Below are 19,038 nucleotides of genomic sequence, written 5' to 3'. Positions count from 1 at the left end.
TATGCCAGCCTTTTGCTTTTCTCGTGCACCCGCTTTTGTGCGCCAAAACTCCCGCTCCCTGATGGGAGTTGTGATCCACAAAGAATCATCAGCCAATTTAAAAAAAAAAAAATGTAGGATACGTCACATCATCACGTGAGATCTCTGAACATGAATGGCACTCCCCTGCACCCGGGAACCATAGTTCACAGCAATACAGTCTACTACTGGCTAAGTTTTAATTATTTATTTTTAGGGTAAATCAAGATTTATTGAAATTTTTAAATTTTCAAGGTTGCAGGGATACAGAAAGGAAAAATCGGGGAAGGGAAATCAGAGATCACAGTCACCAATACAGCATATAAGAGGTCACAGCAGACGGCATACAGTAGCACAACAACTTGTGTTCTGGATTATCCCGTACCGGAGTGAGCGGCGACGGGACGGTAGACAGCGTGGTGCCCCGCAGCAGGGAGTGCCAGACACGAAGCGTCGCCTTGAGAAATGGATGGCGGGAAGCCTGCCCGTTGGCCGTGGGAACTGCCAACCAGGGCAGGGACCGGGCAGGGAAGCCCAAAAGAGCATCCTCTACGCCAATCCACTGTTTCTGGGACGGGCTATGCACCCACTCCAAGACCCGGAGGAGGTGGCAGGCTCTATAGTAAGTACGAGAGCAGGGGAGTGCAAGGCCCCCCCCCGACTTGGGGAGGATCAGCGTACGGAAGCCAATGCGAGGGGAGAGGCGCCCCCACACAAACCGAGTAAAAGCAGAGCGGACTGCAGCAAAGAATGATAGAGGAACGTGGATTGGGAGAGTTTGAAACAAGTACAATAGTCGGGGCATAGCAGTCATTTTAATGGTATTATTACGTCCAAGCCAAGAGATCGCAAGCCCAGACCATCGGCCCAGATCAGAACGCAAAGACGTCAGCAGGGGAAGGAAATTATGAGAATAAAGCTGAGTCAGATCAGCGGACAACCAGATGCCCAGGTATCTCAACTTCGAGCTACACCACTTGAAAGGAAAAAGAGCACTCAAAGCACTGCAATCTTGTGAGGGCAAGGTGACATTAAGGATCTCCGATTTGGCCATGTTTATCTTAAAGTGGGAGAGCGCACCATACAACCGGAGCTCCCGTAATTTAGAAGGAAGAGAGATCCGAGGCTGAGAAACCGCAAAAAGGAGGTCGTCCCCATATCCCAGGATTTTATGAGAAGTGCGGCCCACCTGCAGGCCCTTAATATCGGGGTTCAGCCGTATTGCCTGCAGTAGGGGCTCCAGGGAGAGCACAAATAACATCGGCGATAGAGGACAGCCCTGGCGGGTCCCATTGCGGATAGGAAAGGCGTCAGAGAGAGAACCGTTGATGCGGAGGCGCGCGGAGGGGGACGTGTAGAGCGAGCTGACCCAAGCGAGGAACCCCGGACCAAAACCCATACGGCGAAGAGTAGCCAGCAGAAACGACCAGTCAACTCTGTCAAAAGCCTTCTCCGCATCAGTCGAGAGAAAGACAGTAGGCGTAGAGGTGAATTTCGCATAGTGCAACAAATTAAGCGCGCGAATGGTGCTATCCCGGGCCTCACGGCCCGGTACAAAACCGGTCTGGTCCGGATGGACCAGAGTGGGCAGCAGCGGCTTCAGGCACGTAGCGAGGATCTTCGCAAAGAGCTTCAGATCAGAGTTGAGGAGCGAAATGGGGCGGTAGCTGCCACACTGCTCCGGATCCTTATCCTCTTTAGGGATAAGGGAGATGGAAGCCGTCAAAGTATGTGCGTGGATCTGGCCCCCTTCTAGGATGGAGTTGAAGGCAGAGACAAAGAAAGGGCCAAGGGTGTCGCGGAAGCGAGAGTAATACCGCAAAGGCAAGCCGTCGGGCCCCGGGCACTTCCCGGTTTTAGAAGATTTTACCGCCTGAACGAACTCAGGTAGTGAGATGGGAGCGTCCAGTGCTTCCGCAGCGGCTGCAGGGATGCCAGTACGGATCGTACGGTCCAAATAGTCAGTCAACCCCGGACGCTCAGCGGACGGGGAGGAGTCACCAGGCAAAGACCGGAGATGGTAAAGGCCTGTATAATAATCAAGGAAACTCCGCGAGATATCTGAGTGGAGGAGGTGCAGACTGCCATCAGCCGATCGGACTCTAGGGATATAGGTAAGGCGACGGGAGCCACGGAGGGCACGAGCCAAATACTTGCCAGGCTTGTCGCCATGCTCACGAAACAGTGCTTTGTTGCGCAAATAAGAGCAGTGGTGTTTATCGTTAAGGATCTTGGCCAGCTGCCCACGGAGAAGCGTAAGTTGCTGTAAGACATCCCCGGACGGAGAGGTCTTATGGGCCTGTTCAAGCACCGCGATGCGCGCGCACAAGGAGCTGATCTCCCTCCCTGCCGCCCTCTTTCGCTGGGAGCAGCCGTATATAATGTCCCCTGATCACACTTTTATGAGCTTCCCAGACCGTAAGTGCTGGAACCTCATGGGACGAATTTTCACTAAAGTAAAGGGATAAAGCTTGAGAGGTTTCGTCGCTCACCGCCTCATCAGAAAGGATAGCGTCATTCAGACGCCAGGATCGCTCCATGGGGCGAGTCAGAGGCGAGGACATGGACAGTATCACAGGGGCATGGTCAGACCACGTTGTCAGTCCAATAGAAGCCCTGCGCAGAAGGACAGCATGATGATAGGGAACAAAGAAGTAGTCAATATGGGAGTAAGAGTTATGAGGGGTGGAGAAGAAAGTATAGTCCTTAACAGAAGGGTGCAGAGCCCTCCAACAGTCAACAAGGCGGTATGAGGAGAGCAGAGAAAGAATAGAGCGGAGGACCCGGCGAGGGACGCGGGAATGGCCAGAAGGCAGCACCCCCGGGAGAAACTAGGGAGAGGCTAAGGGCCAGGAAAGAGGAACAGTATCAGCTGCGGTTCACAATGCAAAGAAACGAAATCCCACACAACCACCCACCGCCAAACCGACGACGCATCGGGGGCGGACACACGCTCAACGTGCGTAGAGAGGCTTGCAGATAGAGATATGTGCACAGGTGTAGGTGCGCAAAATAAAAAAGAATAAAAATAAAATTAAAAAAAAAAAACAAAAAAAAAAACATACATATATATACATACAGACACATACATATATATATACACATATATACACATACATATAGATACAGATACATTCATATATATAGAAAGACACGTGTTCAGATACATGTGTGTGCATGGAAGCAGGCTGCCAGCCCCGAGAAGAGGAATGCCGCACCCCGGGGAGAAACTAGAGCCAGGAAAAGAGGAACAGGGGCAGCTGCAGTTCACAAAGCAAATAAACGAAATCCCACACAACCGTCCACTGCCAAACCGACGACGTATCGGAGGCGGACACATGCTCAGCATGCGTAGAGAGGCTTGCGGATAGAGATATGTGTACAGGTGTAGGTGTGTGAAATAAAAAAAAGAACAAAAATAAAAGAAATAATAATAATAATTAATTAAAAAAAAAAAAAAAAAAAAAAACAATAAACGAGTAGTGAAGGCAGCAACATGGGTGTGAAAACAGCAGTAGGGCATAAGTACCAAAAGCCCAAACAAACACCCAGGTGAACAGTACAGTGTGAAAACCGGTACCCTTCAGGAAAACAGCCAACGAGGTAGAGAACAGTCACGATTATTCCTCAGCAGACCGTGCCCGCAGGGAAGGTAGGGCTCCCGGGAGCACGTCAGAGTCCAGCAAAGCTCCCCTAGGTCGAGGGTGCGGGGTTCCTCGGGAGCGGTAGGGCAACAGAGGACGCGACGGCCCTCCCTCAGGCTCGAGGCCCAGGAAAGTCCAGTCAGGAACATGCAGAGAAGGCAGACCAAGCGCGCGTAAAACATCTGGAAGCTCATGGTAATACCGCAGCGTAAGGGAGGTGTTGTCATGGCGTATCACCAGGGCAAAGGGGTGCCCCCACCGGTAAGAGATGCGTAGACGTTGTAGCTCAGAGGTCAAGGGCCGCAGGGCCCGCCGCACCTGGAGGGTGAGGTCAGAGATATCGTGGTAGAAGGTGATCTGATGCCCCTGCCAAGGCCACGAGCCCACCTCCCTAGCACGCATCATGACGGACTCCTTGAGGGCATAGTCCGTGAAGTGACAGACTATGTCTCTCGGAGGGCCGGACGGATTACCTCTGGGCCGCAGGGCCCGGTGAACACGGTCCAGAGCCTCAGCAGCAGCAAACGGGCGACCAAGGAGGCCTGAGATCAGGGACAACAGCAGCGCAGGTAAATCTTCAGAGGCATCCGACTCAGGAACACCTCGGATCCGGACATTATGGCGGCGGCCCCTGTTGTCTAGGTCCTCAATACGACGACGGAAATTCCCCAGGTACTGGAGAAACTGGTGAGTATCACGTTGAGTTTGTCGGGCAGCGTCCTGCTGAGTCGAGGAGGTGTCCTCCAGAGCAACCACCCTGCGCTCCAGGGAGGTTAAGTCAGTCCGCAGCGCGGAAACCTCGTCCCTCACCACCTGCTTAAGTTCGAGGATCAGCGTTGAGAAATCCGTACGCCATGGAGCGGAGGAGAACAATTGCCGGACCTCAGGCGTAAGAGGTTGAGGTGGTGGAGGTGGTACCGCGGCGCCATCCTCAAAGGAGGACGAGCTAGCGGCAGACTGTGCCTCGTGGTCACCAGAGGCCTGCGAGGCCAGATCAGCAGGAGTGCGGAAATACTCCCGCAGGGAGGCAGAAGTCGAGCGCGAGCGGGCACTCGGCGTAGAAGGGTCCTCAGGCTGCTTCTTATTGCGACCCATGGTAAAAAAAAAGGGCGAGTAAAGACAGGTTTCAGGCTGAAAAAGGGCGAGCAGCGGCGGAGCTGGGAGATTATGCGGCCATCTTCCTCGGCGGCTGGACACGCCCCCCCCTAATTATTTATTTTTAAATGTAATTAAAATGTAATTATTTTACTTTCTCTGAAAGATCAACAGCACTCACTACACATTTATGGAACCACACATTCTTTGCGCAATCACACAAGACGGGCCAAGGAGGATTAATGGCAGTTCCCGAGGTCCCTCCGCACATTGATACTCTCTTCATGACGTTCCATGCCATCATCATAGGTTTTTGGGCCATTTTTTTTTATTACGGCATGGAACGCCGTGAAGGTTTTTAACGGGTTAATTCCATAAAAATTATACAGAGGGGCTGTATGCTGTCAAAGACACATCCAGGCAGATGATATATCTTACATGATAATTATAGTGCTAAGTAGATCACACTAAACCTGGACTTTGTGATTTGCACCTCAAAGTATAATTAAGTTAGATTTGTTGCATTTGCATATAATTTCCGGCGCCTCGCAATATTTAACGCAAAGGAAATGCAATTAGCTAAATTATTTAAATGTGAAGTTTGTTGTAAGAGACTTGTATAATTATTGCCTCAAATAGTTTGCAATAAAAATTCAGAAAACAAATATTTACTGCATTTATGTCAGAATTAAAAGGGTCATTAAAGAAATCATTGTTTTGTTTCCAGGAGGAAGGTAGGATGAAGCGGGTATGTATAACGATCAGAAAAGGATAGAAAACACAGCCTTAGAAAACACAATAGTGTCCCTCATGGCACACACAAAGAAGCGCAAATTCTTTCTTTTTAACCTTCTTAAGGCCCACAGTTGCATGTTTTCATACTTACATTTTTACTATGTTTGTTTCAACTCTGATTTCCCGCTCTCTTACTTAGTTTACCTACCACAGTTATACATTCCTTGTTTTCAGGTCAAATAGAGCGTTCCTTGCTGGGACAATATGTTTATTAATGGTTAAAAATTCTACCACTTTTCATGCAGCCATTTCCTCACCAACCTCTTCTAACGTACGTGGCAAAATGAAAACTCTGTATTTTTTTCACACCCTTTCTGATTTTGCTCAGGATTTTTCCCACAGGAAATCTGCCACTAATAAAAAGAGCGAGAACATTCTATTACACATACCATGACTTTTTTTATGTTTTTAAAGAATATATTGAGTTGGTGGGCAGAAAGGTGGTTTTAATGAACAAAGTGGGGGGGGGGCAGGCAGCACTGCCCTTAAAAACTTAATCCCCTTTTGGCACATTCAGTACTTCGCAGGATACTCACAAAGAACACAGAAAATAAATCTTATTCTGCCTTGCTCAGTAAAAAAATCTACAAATTATTTTGGTTAATTAAAACTGGATTGCTGTACTGTCCATTACTAGACTTGTGCATTCGTATTCGGGTGAACATGAAAACGAATACGAAGGTGCGTTTTCGTTGTTCAACCCGAATACCAAAGAAACGAACAAGGCGGTGGCAAAGAGTATGCGAAGACACACAACACGAAAAATCTTCGTGTTCGCCTTCATTTACTAATCTCCCTGGTCCCTTCCCCATCTAGCCCACCTTATCTACGCAGCATCGCTCGGGTTAACGGAAGCGACTCTCATTGTCGCTCGTACGGACCTTTAACTTCTGGAGCGGGGAGATCAGTGGTCTACCCAGGCCGAGTTTCGGCACCAGGATTTTAAAGGTCCATACGAGCAACTCTATTGGTCGCCAGCAGGGGACTCATCTGGCATTAACCAATGAAGCGCAGGTGGACTTCATTGGTTGATGGTAGAGGAAGCCCCTGCTGGCGACCAATAGATTTGCTCGTACGGACCTTTCAAATCCTGGAGCCAAAGCTGCTGCCTTGTGTGTACCACGTTAACCCCGTATTAACCCCTTCTACAAAAATGGCAAAAAACAAAGAAAAAAAATGAACACGAAGAATGTACACAAATATTTGACTTATCTGTATGACAGCACATGAGCACACCCACCTTCATCTGTTGATTCTACCAGATCCTGCCCAAAGGAAACTACAAATTGTGTAGGCTACTTGGGGGATAACCTTAACCAAATAAGTGAAATCAGATATATATGCTATATCTATCTCTCTATCTATCTCTCTATCTATCTATCTATCTATCTATCTATCTATCTATCTATCTATCTATCTATCTATAGATATACACTATGTATATATATATATATATATATATATATATAGTGAGCTGGGATCATGTAACCACAGGTTTGAAATACCACATAAGGCTGAATTCTTTTTAGAAATTGTAGTCCTTTTATTAAACATAAATAAAACAAAGAAAAAGCCTTGCTCTTTGAGCACTTAGTGACAAACAGCAACTAACTCTCGTTGGACGGCTTACCCACTACCAACAAAAACATTTACCACAGACCTTTTCGTTTAGGAACCATTCAGTAGATTATTTAGGAGAAAAATACACTCACTCACTGTTTGTGTGTTTCTCACCTGAATAACTCACAGGGCTCTTTTTTGTAGCAGCCCCCTGCTGCTCATTGCTAACAGGTGAGTAACTATCTGAAAGAACCAGAACTCCTGGACTGGCTTCATCACCTGCTGCAAGTAAACTGTGGAGTGGAGCACTGGCCCTCACTTCTCTCCAAATGCTCCACCCCAGGGACCCAAACGTAACTACAGTATTACCATTACTTTGACGGTAACAAAACATTCTCCCTGGGGTTATCAAATACATTGCACTGCAGTATTTTGTGAGAAATGTATATGTTATCCACCACCATGCCCTGTTCCCTGTCACAATATATATATACATATTTATGGGAGGGATCTCATGAAGTATTTATACCCCTCCTTCAGAACCCTCTCCTGCCCCCCCAATTAATTCTTTCTGCTCCCCTCTGTCTAGATACTCTATATTCTCTATTTCCTAGCCCTCTTCCTTCTTAACGAGAGGTAGGTCCTATACAACCTACAAAGGCAGGCATTTTTGGAGTCTAGGCATATTTCAGAACCACTGGATGTTTGCTCATGTTTTACTTCTACCACAAATTACATATATACATTAAAAAACACACACTAGTACATTTGCTTCACTTTACATATTTTAGGACTTACATATCTTGTAAGAATCAAAGAATCAATTGACAGAACTGCTGGAATTACTTACAGGGTTTAATAGTACAGTGAGAAAAAGTTCTCCTCCTCTGATACTTTTGTCCAGTTCATTTGGTCCACCAGGATATTCTTTGTAAAATATGGTATGTGTGAACAAACCACAAGTTTGTCGAGGCAAAACCTAATTGATGAAGACAGTGAAGAACATAATTTAAGTAATAATGCCATTTTCTAGGTTTTACCTTATAAAGGCAAATCTCTGTCTGCACTTTGACAATATTATGTATAGTATGCAAGATATTCAAAAATGTATGCTTTCCTATTTCAAACTCAAAATTGTTCCTTCTTGCCTTATGCAAAATGTTGTTCTAGTTGTGTAATGATATACATATAGTGGTGGAAAGCACTGGACCATTATTGGTGTAATGGTCAGGTGTCCCAATACTTTTGTCCATAAAGTATATGTGAAACCGCTAGTCAAACATTTGATCCCAAAACCACTAATATATAGTGCGCATAATCACAGCTTGCGGTATTAAATTTAGTTTTTTGGTGTAAATAGATGTAGATGTTTAAACACATGAGCCTAATTAACTATGCCATAAAATATATACACGAGAAAACAAACATGTTCACAAACTACACTGAAGGCAACATATTTGTAGTAGTACTACACAATCAGCTGAAACGTTTTTCTTAAAGTTCCCCGGAGGAGTTAGGAAGCTATCATTCTGTGTAATTTCCTTTGAGTTGAATGTAAACAAGAATTAAATCAGTAGCTAATATGCAAATGTACCATACAACATCTTCAAAGGGGTATCTGATGAAAATATTTGTATCACTATTTCTTTATTGAGTATATTTACTAAAAACTAAAAAAAATATACATGAAATATTTTTACTCAAATTTGAGATACGTATGCACTGAAAAGGAACAATGTGGAAAAGTTTGGATAAAAACAACTATACCTTAATAAAAATATATTCTAATGATTTTGAATGTGTACGGTTTTTACTTTCACAAATAAATCCACCTACATGTAAAGGCAGCTATCAGAACAAGTAAAATACAATACATAAAAAATGTGTCAGCTAATGGTACAAGTGATCCTTCTGCTACCCAATAAACGTTCTATTGAGAATTTTCTTCCCATAAACTATAGCATGGCTTTATTTAGTGTAAGAAAGGTTTTGGCCTGAGACCAAACTTGAGCTCTACTTTCTTCCTTCTGTTTTAGACTTATTTTGCACTTCAGGGTGTAATCTTTAACATATATCTGGATAGAAAAATGTTACTTTAAACATGGAATTTACCAGCACAAAAGAACCATTTAGCCCGTCTAATCTGCCTGTTCTTCCTGATGTAACGACTTGAGTGGTTGGTCTTTTTTTTTAGGATAGTTTTATGACTATTCCCATGCATGTTTAAATTCCCCCACTAAAGTTCATCTCTGAGTGTTGCAGATAAATGGAACAGCCTCTATGACTTTTGATGGGAGGCAAGTTCTTGACTGGTGTGCAACTTGGTCAAGGATCGGCCCTAGACACCACTAAAACTAAGGCCTCTTGAACAAAGTTATATACAGGAGTATTTATGGCTGATCAAGATCATGTAACATTGAGTGGTCGTGCAGTTGGTTGTCGGGGTCCGCAGCCAAGACCCAGATGGAGAAACTCACCGGAGTACCCACTAACCGCTGGTACCGGGTCCAACGCCACTGCTTCCGCTCCATCTGCTGCCCGCATGGCCCACTCCGCTTTATCCATCCCTGAGTGGAGACAGCGGGTAATACGCACTGATGACATCACGCACGGGGACGGGGTGTCCTCTGGCGGCACGTTTAATAAACGGCACTGAGTATCACTCAGTGCTCAGTTATTGTGCCTGTTAAGAGCTCTTCTCTGCGTTAACTATTGATTCCTGTTATAGACCCTTGGCTATTGATTATTGGATTAGGCTACCTTCTCTGACCCTAACCTTTGGCTAATGTTTATCGGACTACGCTGTCTTCTGTGATCCTGATCTTGGCTATCGTTTACCAGACTTCGCTATTTCCCATGACCCTGACTTTGGCAGTGTTACTAGACATAGCTACGTTTAATGAGTCTGTCCCTGCCCGCACTACCTGAGCTTGGTGTATCCTGCATACCGGGCTACTCATCTTATTCCTTACAGTTGTAGTGCGGCTGAGGTAGGGTAAGTGAGTGGCGTGAGTGCGTTTGAAGTGTCTCTGGTTATGATAGCACTCATAACACGGTATGTTATTGTGGACATGTGTTTTTCCAGGTATGTTTATGTAAACTAGGTATGTGATTGTGTGTACATGTATATCTGGACATATTAGTGTTTGTGTCACAGGGTATAATAGTGTGGATATGTGCTTGGGTATATTATTGTGTTTGGGAGCATCTTAATGTGTAGGTATGTTAGTATGCGTGCATATATATATATATATATATATATAAATATATATAATTTTTTTTACTGGTTTATCAGAAGGCATTCTTTTAATGTTTTGTCAGTAGTTAATATAAGTATTGGGTATGTATACATATAGTGTGTGTGTAATTTATTTTAACATCAGAAGTATTGTAAAAAAAGACTCATTCTTGACCTGTCCTTAATGGCACATTAGCCTGTTGGGCACACACTAGTGCCTAAGGGTTCATGGCAATGGCAAGTCCTGTGGGTGCTATTGGAAGTCCTGTGAGTGTGCAATGGCAAGTCACTGGGTGCAGGGGCAAGTCCTGTGCGTGCAATGGCAAGTCAGTTTGTGAAGTTGGTGATTTAATTTGCACCATAATAACTAAATTATGCTCATTATGTGGGTTGGGTATATTGGGTGTAGCTTTAAACCAGTGGGTGTGGTAAAGTTTTATGGAAGAATACAGGATGAACTCTATCCCATATCTTGTTCTCCTAAAAGTGCACGTCCACACTATTATCCGATAACATCAGTTTGGGCTGGAACTACAAGGTTCTTTTGGATGCAACAACAAGTATCTATTGCCCACCCTTTTGCTCTGTTATTCTGTAGATATGCTGTTTATAAGGGCATACTGCTACTTTATGTAAAATGATTGGATTAGAATAGGGTGTTATTTCCGGTCTTTGTGATAAGCATTTAAATACAGCCATTATGTGCCGTAATAAACAGAGATCTTATTGTACATACACTGCTGTGTGTCTGATTTCTCTCGGGCCGCTCGATAAAGATATCTACAAGTATTTGATAGCTATGTTGCAAATGGTCCTGCATTTCTTTTTCAAATGCTGGCAACTATGGTAATACACAGTGTAACTGTTAATAACTTGCTTTCCCCAAAATGTTATATATAACACATCTTACCATTATGCCATTGTGTATAAATCCTCTTCTGTATCGTGCAGGTTTCAGGTGAGGATATTCTTCTGTGCTGGTAACTCTTATGCCCCAAACCCTTTTCCAGGCTTCATAGAGTTGAACATGAACAGGATAGACACCTGAGTGATGAGGAGCCACGGCATAACCCATATATGTTGGAATACCATGTTCCTATAAAACATTTACATGTCTTATTACATTGGTGCTTAGATGTTTTAAATTAACAAAACACAAAGGATTTTGCTATAATTCCCTAAAAATATTAAAAATATAAAATTAAATATAATTAAAATTAAAAATTATAATAAGTAGTCATCTTGATTATTTTTCATTGAACAAAGACATTAACTAAACTAAACAATGAAGCTCTTCACTCTGGCCGTTCTGAAGTATTGGAGGCATGGAGCAGTCTCAAAAGTGAAATGCCTGAACTAGATGATTTTTGATGTATCGCTCACATGTATTGTTGCTGATCAGTGAAATAGCATAAAGCCAGCTTTACTAATTACTGACTGTAAGAAATTGTGCTTTTTATTGAGTGGTATTTACTGTCATACTACTATATCTAAAATCTTATTCCAAGTTGCCAATTAAGAATTCTTATTTTATTCAGTTGCTTAGGAACAACATTGGTTTGGTAACCTTTTACTTAATTAAATACATAATTAAAGTAAATATGAATGACTGTACTTATAATGACAAATTAAAATTGTGTAATAATAGATTGTATGCTCAATGTACTCACCAGTGTTTTATTAAAATGACATGCAGGACATAATAGCAATAGTAATAGCTTTGCTAAACTATTCTGATTGTAAGGAAACTAATAATACTTATCAATTATAAAAAGAGTATTAGGAAACTAATAATACTTATCAATTATAAAAAAAGTATAAAATTAGTAGTAACAAGGAGAGTTTAACTCAACCTTTGGCTCACATGGTCCTACAATTAGAAATTCCCAACACTCAATAAAATAAAAAAATAAAAAAGGAAACAATTATGTTAAAAAATGGTGTCCTTTAAACCGTCTTTACCCAGAGTCAACAAGTATTGTACTCTGCACAAACTCTGAGTGAGTTATTTTAAGTACGGGCCTTGTAAGAATTGGATGTCATGCTTTGGAAATAGAAGTATATACCGTATATTTTTCAGCAGCCTCGCAATAAACTGAGGGGGTAATATAACATTGTGTTTTGTGACCCCTCTGCGTTCCTGCTTCCCCAAAATGGTCCAACATTTTTTTAAAAGGGCTAAGTATATGACAAAAAGTATGTGTACACCTGACCATCATACCTATACGAGCTTGTTTGACATCCCATTCCAAAACTATAGCCATTAACATGGAGTTGCCCGCATATTAATAGTTTGATTGAAGGAATGAAAGCGTGCCTGGCTGTCCCTGTGGTGTGAACCAAAGCTCTGCCCTGTTGTGAACTACTACACCAGGCCAAAATAATGCAGACAGATCTCCGTATGCATTATTCTCATCTGGTGTAATACTTCGGGCAATAGGATGGGGGCTCTCCCCAGTCTTCCAATTGGGGGGAAGGTGTGCGCCCAGGCATCACTCTGTCATGGAACTACTACAACTCGTATGGATAATGTTGCAGAGAGCAAGGACAAGTGAACCACTGAAGAAGACAGAAGAAACAAGCCAGAAGACCAGAGAACAAGAAGTAGAGCGAAAGAAAAGGAGAAACAATATGCATGAATCTGAATGCAGAAGTCTAGTGTCCACATACTTTTGGTCATATAGTGTATGTAAATAACTTTACTCGTATACCAAGTAGAACTTATGACACACAGAGCTAAGTTTATTTTGTTAAAATGCCAGGCACTCTGGAGCTAAGAATGTTATATTTAGACAATAGAAAAGAAACATCAATTTCTATTGATGGCTTATGTTGCTGGAACTTTCTATTACATTTGACCCAACATGCCCTTGAAATATAAGACCCACAGATGTTTGTAATATGGACCCCTTTAAGGCAAGGAATACTAATATTAAGGTGTTTCTAATTAAAGTATACAACCGCAATCAACAATTACAATACCACAGGATTCCAATGGTTTACAGGTAAATCAACAGAAAAATTGTTTTTTTCATGTACAGAATAGAGGAGCGATGGGAAAATCATAAATACAGAGATATTTGGCAGTAAGCTCAGATATGTTAATATGGTCCACTGGTGATATTGTAAAACCATCAATGCAGCTTGCTAAAAAGAAAAGCAATATCATCAATGTCAGGCAATTAGAAGTCTCCAGGAAGAGCCCTTTTCTCTGACAGCTGAATACAATTTAATTACTAATTGATTAGGTATTTTTATAGCACTCTTAGCTTAAGCAATGTGCTTCATAATGTAATTTCAAAGATTTATAACCTACAAATTTAAACTACGTATTTGATATGCAGAACAACCAAGTGGGATTGTTCAGGATTCCAATCAGCTTTAGATATTAAATTGCAAAGTGCTGTAATTACGTTTGAGCCCAGCCCAATACTTCAAATATGCTTATTTAACAGGTAATAAATGCATCAAATGCTCAATAGGATTCTTTTGTACACTCTTAAATTGATATAATGATTTGGCGGATTATATAGAATTTACATTGGTTTAAATCTGAATAATTAGAATTTTAGTTAGAACATACATTATCTATTAATTAAAGAAGGATGCAAAGCTTGTGACAGGGGGAAGAAAAGGACACTGTCGGAGCAAGGCAAAGCTATCCACCACTTTAAACAAATCAATGGGAGAATTTATTGTAGATTATTAAATACAAAGACACGAGTCACATTTTCTACCATCAAATGGAATGCATACATATATATGACTATATAGTGCACAGAAAATCTATTATCTGTAGGCCTACATTTAAGAATGCTGATGTTTAATAATGAAAAAAATAATTGGAAAGCATTCAGTTGAAATTTCTTCCTGTCTTAGATCTAATCCCTAAAGGTTGATTGGCATTGTCAGTTGAATCAAATAGCAGAGGCCGTCTTGACCGAGTAGGCTTTGTAGGAGTGACTCAAATATTCATATAAGAAAACTATCCAACTCAAAAACAGCTTAAATCGTGGTTGAACCGCAACTTTAATGAGTTGAAGTTTGATTTGTATATTTTCCTTGACTTGCTTGACTGTTATTTCAGGTATGCAAATAGACAAAAATGTTAGTGACTACGTACGGAAGTGTCTTTAGGATAAAATGCTATCAGGGGATCTTCTGCATTATCTCATTATACTGCAAAATAAGCCTCACAGGAGTAAGTTTCTTTTTTAGCATTTGTTTACATTTAGTTCCTAAAATATCCTTACACAGAGATTATATTAAGACAGCCATGCTATACATTGTCCATAAATTTGATAACAAAACATTACATACATCAGGGTTACAATTAAAATGCAAAAGGGTAGCTTTTCACTAGTATGTAAAATGTATCTGTAGAAGTTATTTCAATAGCCCCAAACAGAGTTATAGTATTAAACCTGTGATCATAAACAGGAAAGTATGCATTACTAGAATAGGATCGCTTACTTGTGCAAATTTTTTGTTTAAGATCATTTGTTCAACCAGTGAAGACTCATTATGGAAGAGGTGAGGCTGCATGTGACTCCACATATGAGGAAACCACCAGAACTCATCCACTGATCTCAAAAGAAGGTCATCTCCTTCATCTTCCTCAATTGTACCTTAAATGAAGCACAATTAAAAAAACCCGATAACATAATATATAATAAAACATAATATTTGTTATGTTTCTCACAAGCGCTCCTACAGGGTCATCTATACGTTATGTGTAGAAGTATGGCAGCTCGCACAGAGAATGAAAGAACTGTCAGAGAGAGAAAGGGAGAGCACATCTCACAGGTATTATACTAAGCTCTCCCATTCTCAGATGTTTCTCAATAGAGTGCCCCACAAATATGAAGTCACCCTGGGCCCAGTCCCCAACTTGGAATGCCCTATCTGTAGGGTTGCCATATTTGCCATTTTTGGAGGAACATATATAATTTTTACATGTTGTTGACTAATACATATAAAGTGTTGCTTCCCCTCCAACAATATTGCGTATCCCACTACATCAATGGGACCACTGGCAATGTCAGCAGGACCACCCACAGATGTTGGTGGGACCACCCCACAAGGTTAGGGGAACTGTCACTGATGTCATCAGGACCTTCTACCTGGGGGGCTCTTGATAACTAGTGCCAGAAAGTTCTCGGGTATGCTTGGGATCTACCCTTTCACCTACTCCCTCAGCTGTTTGTGAGTCCACTTAGATCACCCCTTCAAAAGTGTGGATTTCCTTGGATCTGCACTTCATAACTAAAACCATTCCCTGGTGTGGTATCCGTGGTAATCAGTGACAAGGATAGTGACCCATAAAATATTGAATGATCGCCTGTGCTGGGTTGACCTGCTACCTCTTTTTTGCCATTAGAAATAGAAACACATGATTTGACAGCAGATAAGAATCATTCAGTCAATCTAGTCTGCCCATTATTCCTGCTGTAGGGACTCAAACCTTAATCTGTTATTTTAAAATTTAGAGACAGGATGAAACTTGTCTCAGTTTCGGGATAATCCTATACTATAGTAGCATGCTTATCTCAACACAAAATAAATAAGAAAAACCCATTGTGTTTTGTTCTAATATTCTAAAGAACAAAATTGCTATTTTGATGTCAATTTTATTGTTCTTTCTTTTTACTACTTTGTTCTTAACTGTAAAATCAAAATGTTTTAAAAATAATATAATACAACTGGGAACGATTTTTTTTATAAATAAAATAAATATTCTTAATTTAATATCTGCAGTCACATAGAAGTGAGTTCATTATCCAAGCCATTTTTATGAGGTAATAAATCTTCACTATATAACTCCTTAGTACTTTCCAAACATGATATTTCACAGGTCATAATTAAGTTTGTTTAGAAAAATAATGGCAAAATGTAATTGTGTTGTGCATTAAAATGTCATGATAAAACCGCCATAAAGACCATTATCTCTGCTCTATGATTTGCATTGCGTATGATTTTTGTCTGATGATGTACTACACATTATCTGGTGCTTCTTATGCATCAATATTGTTTCACAATAGCACACGCGGCTGGAAAATTATAACCGCTGTTAATATTTTATTTTTATTATTATTAATTCTATAAATTGTTTCTAATCATTCATTCATTGTTTTTATTTTATTTTTTTTTACAAATGAAGGGTGAAAGTATGTTTATAAATTAAACTGCAAAAATAAATGTCATTATTTTGCTTCTAAATAATATTTTATAGTAACATATATAGCTATCATAAAGTCACATTAAGACACACCTTAAACCTTGCGCTCAAAACAAGACTGTCCCTTTTAGGATGTATGGCAACTTGCAAAATTTGGAGGCATTGGACTTTCTTGGTCTAAGATACTGAGTTGACCTACAAGTATGGTCCCTGGCCAAGATGGCTGAGCAGTGGGGTTATTGAATATCCTCATATTTAAAATCTTGAAATGCTAGGACTTGCCCCAATGTTAGTAAAGTGACCTTTTTTATTTACATGAGGAGATAAAGTATGTATTTATTGTAATTTATTGATTGACTATCTTTGTACTACATAAGCAATAGAGATTTTATTTCACACAGTTTCCACTTTATTTTTAAGCCATTCTGTATTTTTGGTTTTCTAATAATATGTTCCACTCCTGTTAATTAATTGATCAAAAAAGGCCATGCAACATCAATTTCTCTGCTCTGGCATTCCTTGTGTTTTCGGTTTATTCTATAACAAATTGTAGCAGGTTAATACCAGTGATTTTTTTCTTGCAGCTAACATTTTGGCAGGGACTTCATTCATCTCATTACTTATTTACAAAATGTATATTAAACTCTCAGATAGTGAGGAGTGCTTACAGTTCATTTATGTATCAATCATTTGATTTGGTGCTTTATTTACTGTTTTTGGGGGGTTAGACAACAAAAAGGATTGGACTACCACAAAAATGTATAAGGCTAAGATCCTACCACCAACAGGGAGATACATTGTTGAAATATAATCGTTTCGATTTAAATCTGTTATATGCATTTCTTTATAGCATGCAGCCAGTGAACTCACATAGTTGCAAAGGGTGAGAATTGTCATTTGGAGTGTATTTATGATAAAGGGGATGATTGTGGTGTGGGGTTCAATGTAGATCTCTTACCTGTGTGGTAGAACTTCCCTGAAAATCCAAGATTGAAGGTGAAATTTGCAACCTGAGTGCGCAGTAATTGTTGTGTCTCTAGTAATGCCTATAGGAAAAAGACCACACATAATTATGTTCACGTAATTAGTATTTAAATCATTCAATTTATTCTATGATCTATCTATACACGAGAGCAATTTCAATGCATTCTCTTTTGAGAGGGACTGAGTTGCCCGGCATAATGCATAGTTAAATCAGTGAGGTATCTTTTCAATGAAAATATAATGCGTACACATTGCTGAAATTAAACTCATCTAAATCTCCCTCTTTATTGAACACTCTCAATGAAGCCACTGGCATAACTACAGGGGTCGCAGGGGCCCAGTACGACCCTTGCGATCCCTTCTTCCTGTCTCCCGTGTCTTTTAAAAATTGATTGGTAAGGGCCTTTCCAACATGGGCCTCATCGAATTCAGGTCGGAAGGGCCCTTTCTAAACTATTGTGAACCGGCACGGGAAGACAGGAGCATATCAGGGTCACATGATGGTAAGTGACTGTGCGGTGAAACCGAGGCTGCCCGCACATTGTGTGAGCAGCCCGAGTAGAAGCTGCAGGAGTGGTGAGAGGTAAGCGGGGGCGGGTGGGACATGGTATGTATATATATACATGTGTTTGTATGTATGTGTGGGAGCATGGATGTGTGCATGGTTGTGTACTTGTGAGTGTGTATTGTGTGTCTGTGTGTGAGCATGCATGTGTACTTGTGTGTGAGCATGCATGTGTACTTGTGTGTGAGCATGTATGTGTAAGTGGGGTGAGATGGAGTGTGTGCTATGTGTAATTTGTTTGTATTTACATTTGTTGTATGTTGGAAGGGGGAGCAAAGGCCAAATAAGGCACAGACAAGTTGTTGAAGTTGGGGGCCCAGGGGCTATTTTAGCACCAGGGCCCCGTGGTTTCTAGTTAAACCCCTGAATGGAGTTAATTTGCTGATGTGAAGGAACATTCAGAACATGCAAGTCCATCATCTGAGAATAAAGCGGTTAACACCACCACTGAACACAGGTATCAGACAGCACAGAGTATCCATAATGTTTTCCCATATACAGTGGAAGTCAACACATATTACATTGGTCTCTCAAACCATATTTATTTTCACTTTACTTGTCACCCACTGATCTGCAATCAATTTATTTTCCTGCATCAGGAACCATGCCAAAATATTTAAAATAATTTAATGAGAATTGGAGAATTGTCAAGTGTCATCTAATCACCCGCTCCAAAGGAGGAAAACAGAGGCTTAAGTGTAGGAAATTCAGCTTTACAGTTTTAAAATAGTAAATCGTTATTTAAAAAATATTTTTAGTAAAGAAATAATGTCCTGCTAAATACAATTATTTACATTTACATATGATTATCTTCATCAACACTACTAACTATTCCATTCCACAACACACTTTCCACAACTTTCACTGTCAGATCGGCCACATGCACGTGACCCTTACACATTTTCTACTTTCCTATCATTCTTCTTTTTCTATAGACATTTGACTCCCAACCACTGCTAAA

At 41.0% G+C, this 19,038-nt stretch overlaps 1 protein-coding gene across 1 annotated transcript in view; it reads right to left on the bottom strand.

The window, feature by feature from the left end:
• LOC128485413 (bifunctional heparan sulfate N-deacetylase/N-sulfotransferase 4-like) overlaps nt 1-19,038 on the bottom strand; it is a 110,349-nt gene that overhangs the window by 50,658 nt on the left and 40,653 nt on the right. The window contains exons 3-6 of the mRNA XM_053461440.1: nt 17,487-17,574; nt 14,824-14,978; nt 11,261-11,446; nt 7,963-8,091 (exon numbers count right to left, since the gene is read on the bottom strand). Of these exons, the coding sequence (XP_053317415.1) occupies nt 7,963-8,091; nt 11,261-11,446; nt 14,824-14,978; nt 17,487-17,574 (558 nt within the window). The remainder of the gene's footprint in view (nt 1-7,962; nt 8,092-11,260; nt 11,447-14,823; nt 14,979-17,486; nt 17,575-19,038) is intronic.

The sequence above is a fragment of the Spea bombifrons genome, chromosome 1, assembly GCF_027358695.1.
Source record: "Spea bombifrons isolate aSpeBom1 chromosome 1, aSpeBom1.2.pri, whole genome shotgun sequence".
Classification (NCBI taxonomy): domain Eukaryota; kingdom Metazoa; phylum Chordata; class Amphibia; order Anura; family Pelobatidae; genus Spea; species Spea bombifrons.
The sequence above is the reverse complement of the archived record's forward strand: the minus strand, read 5'-3'. Positions and strand labels throughout refer to the sequence as shown.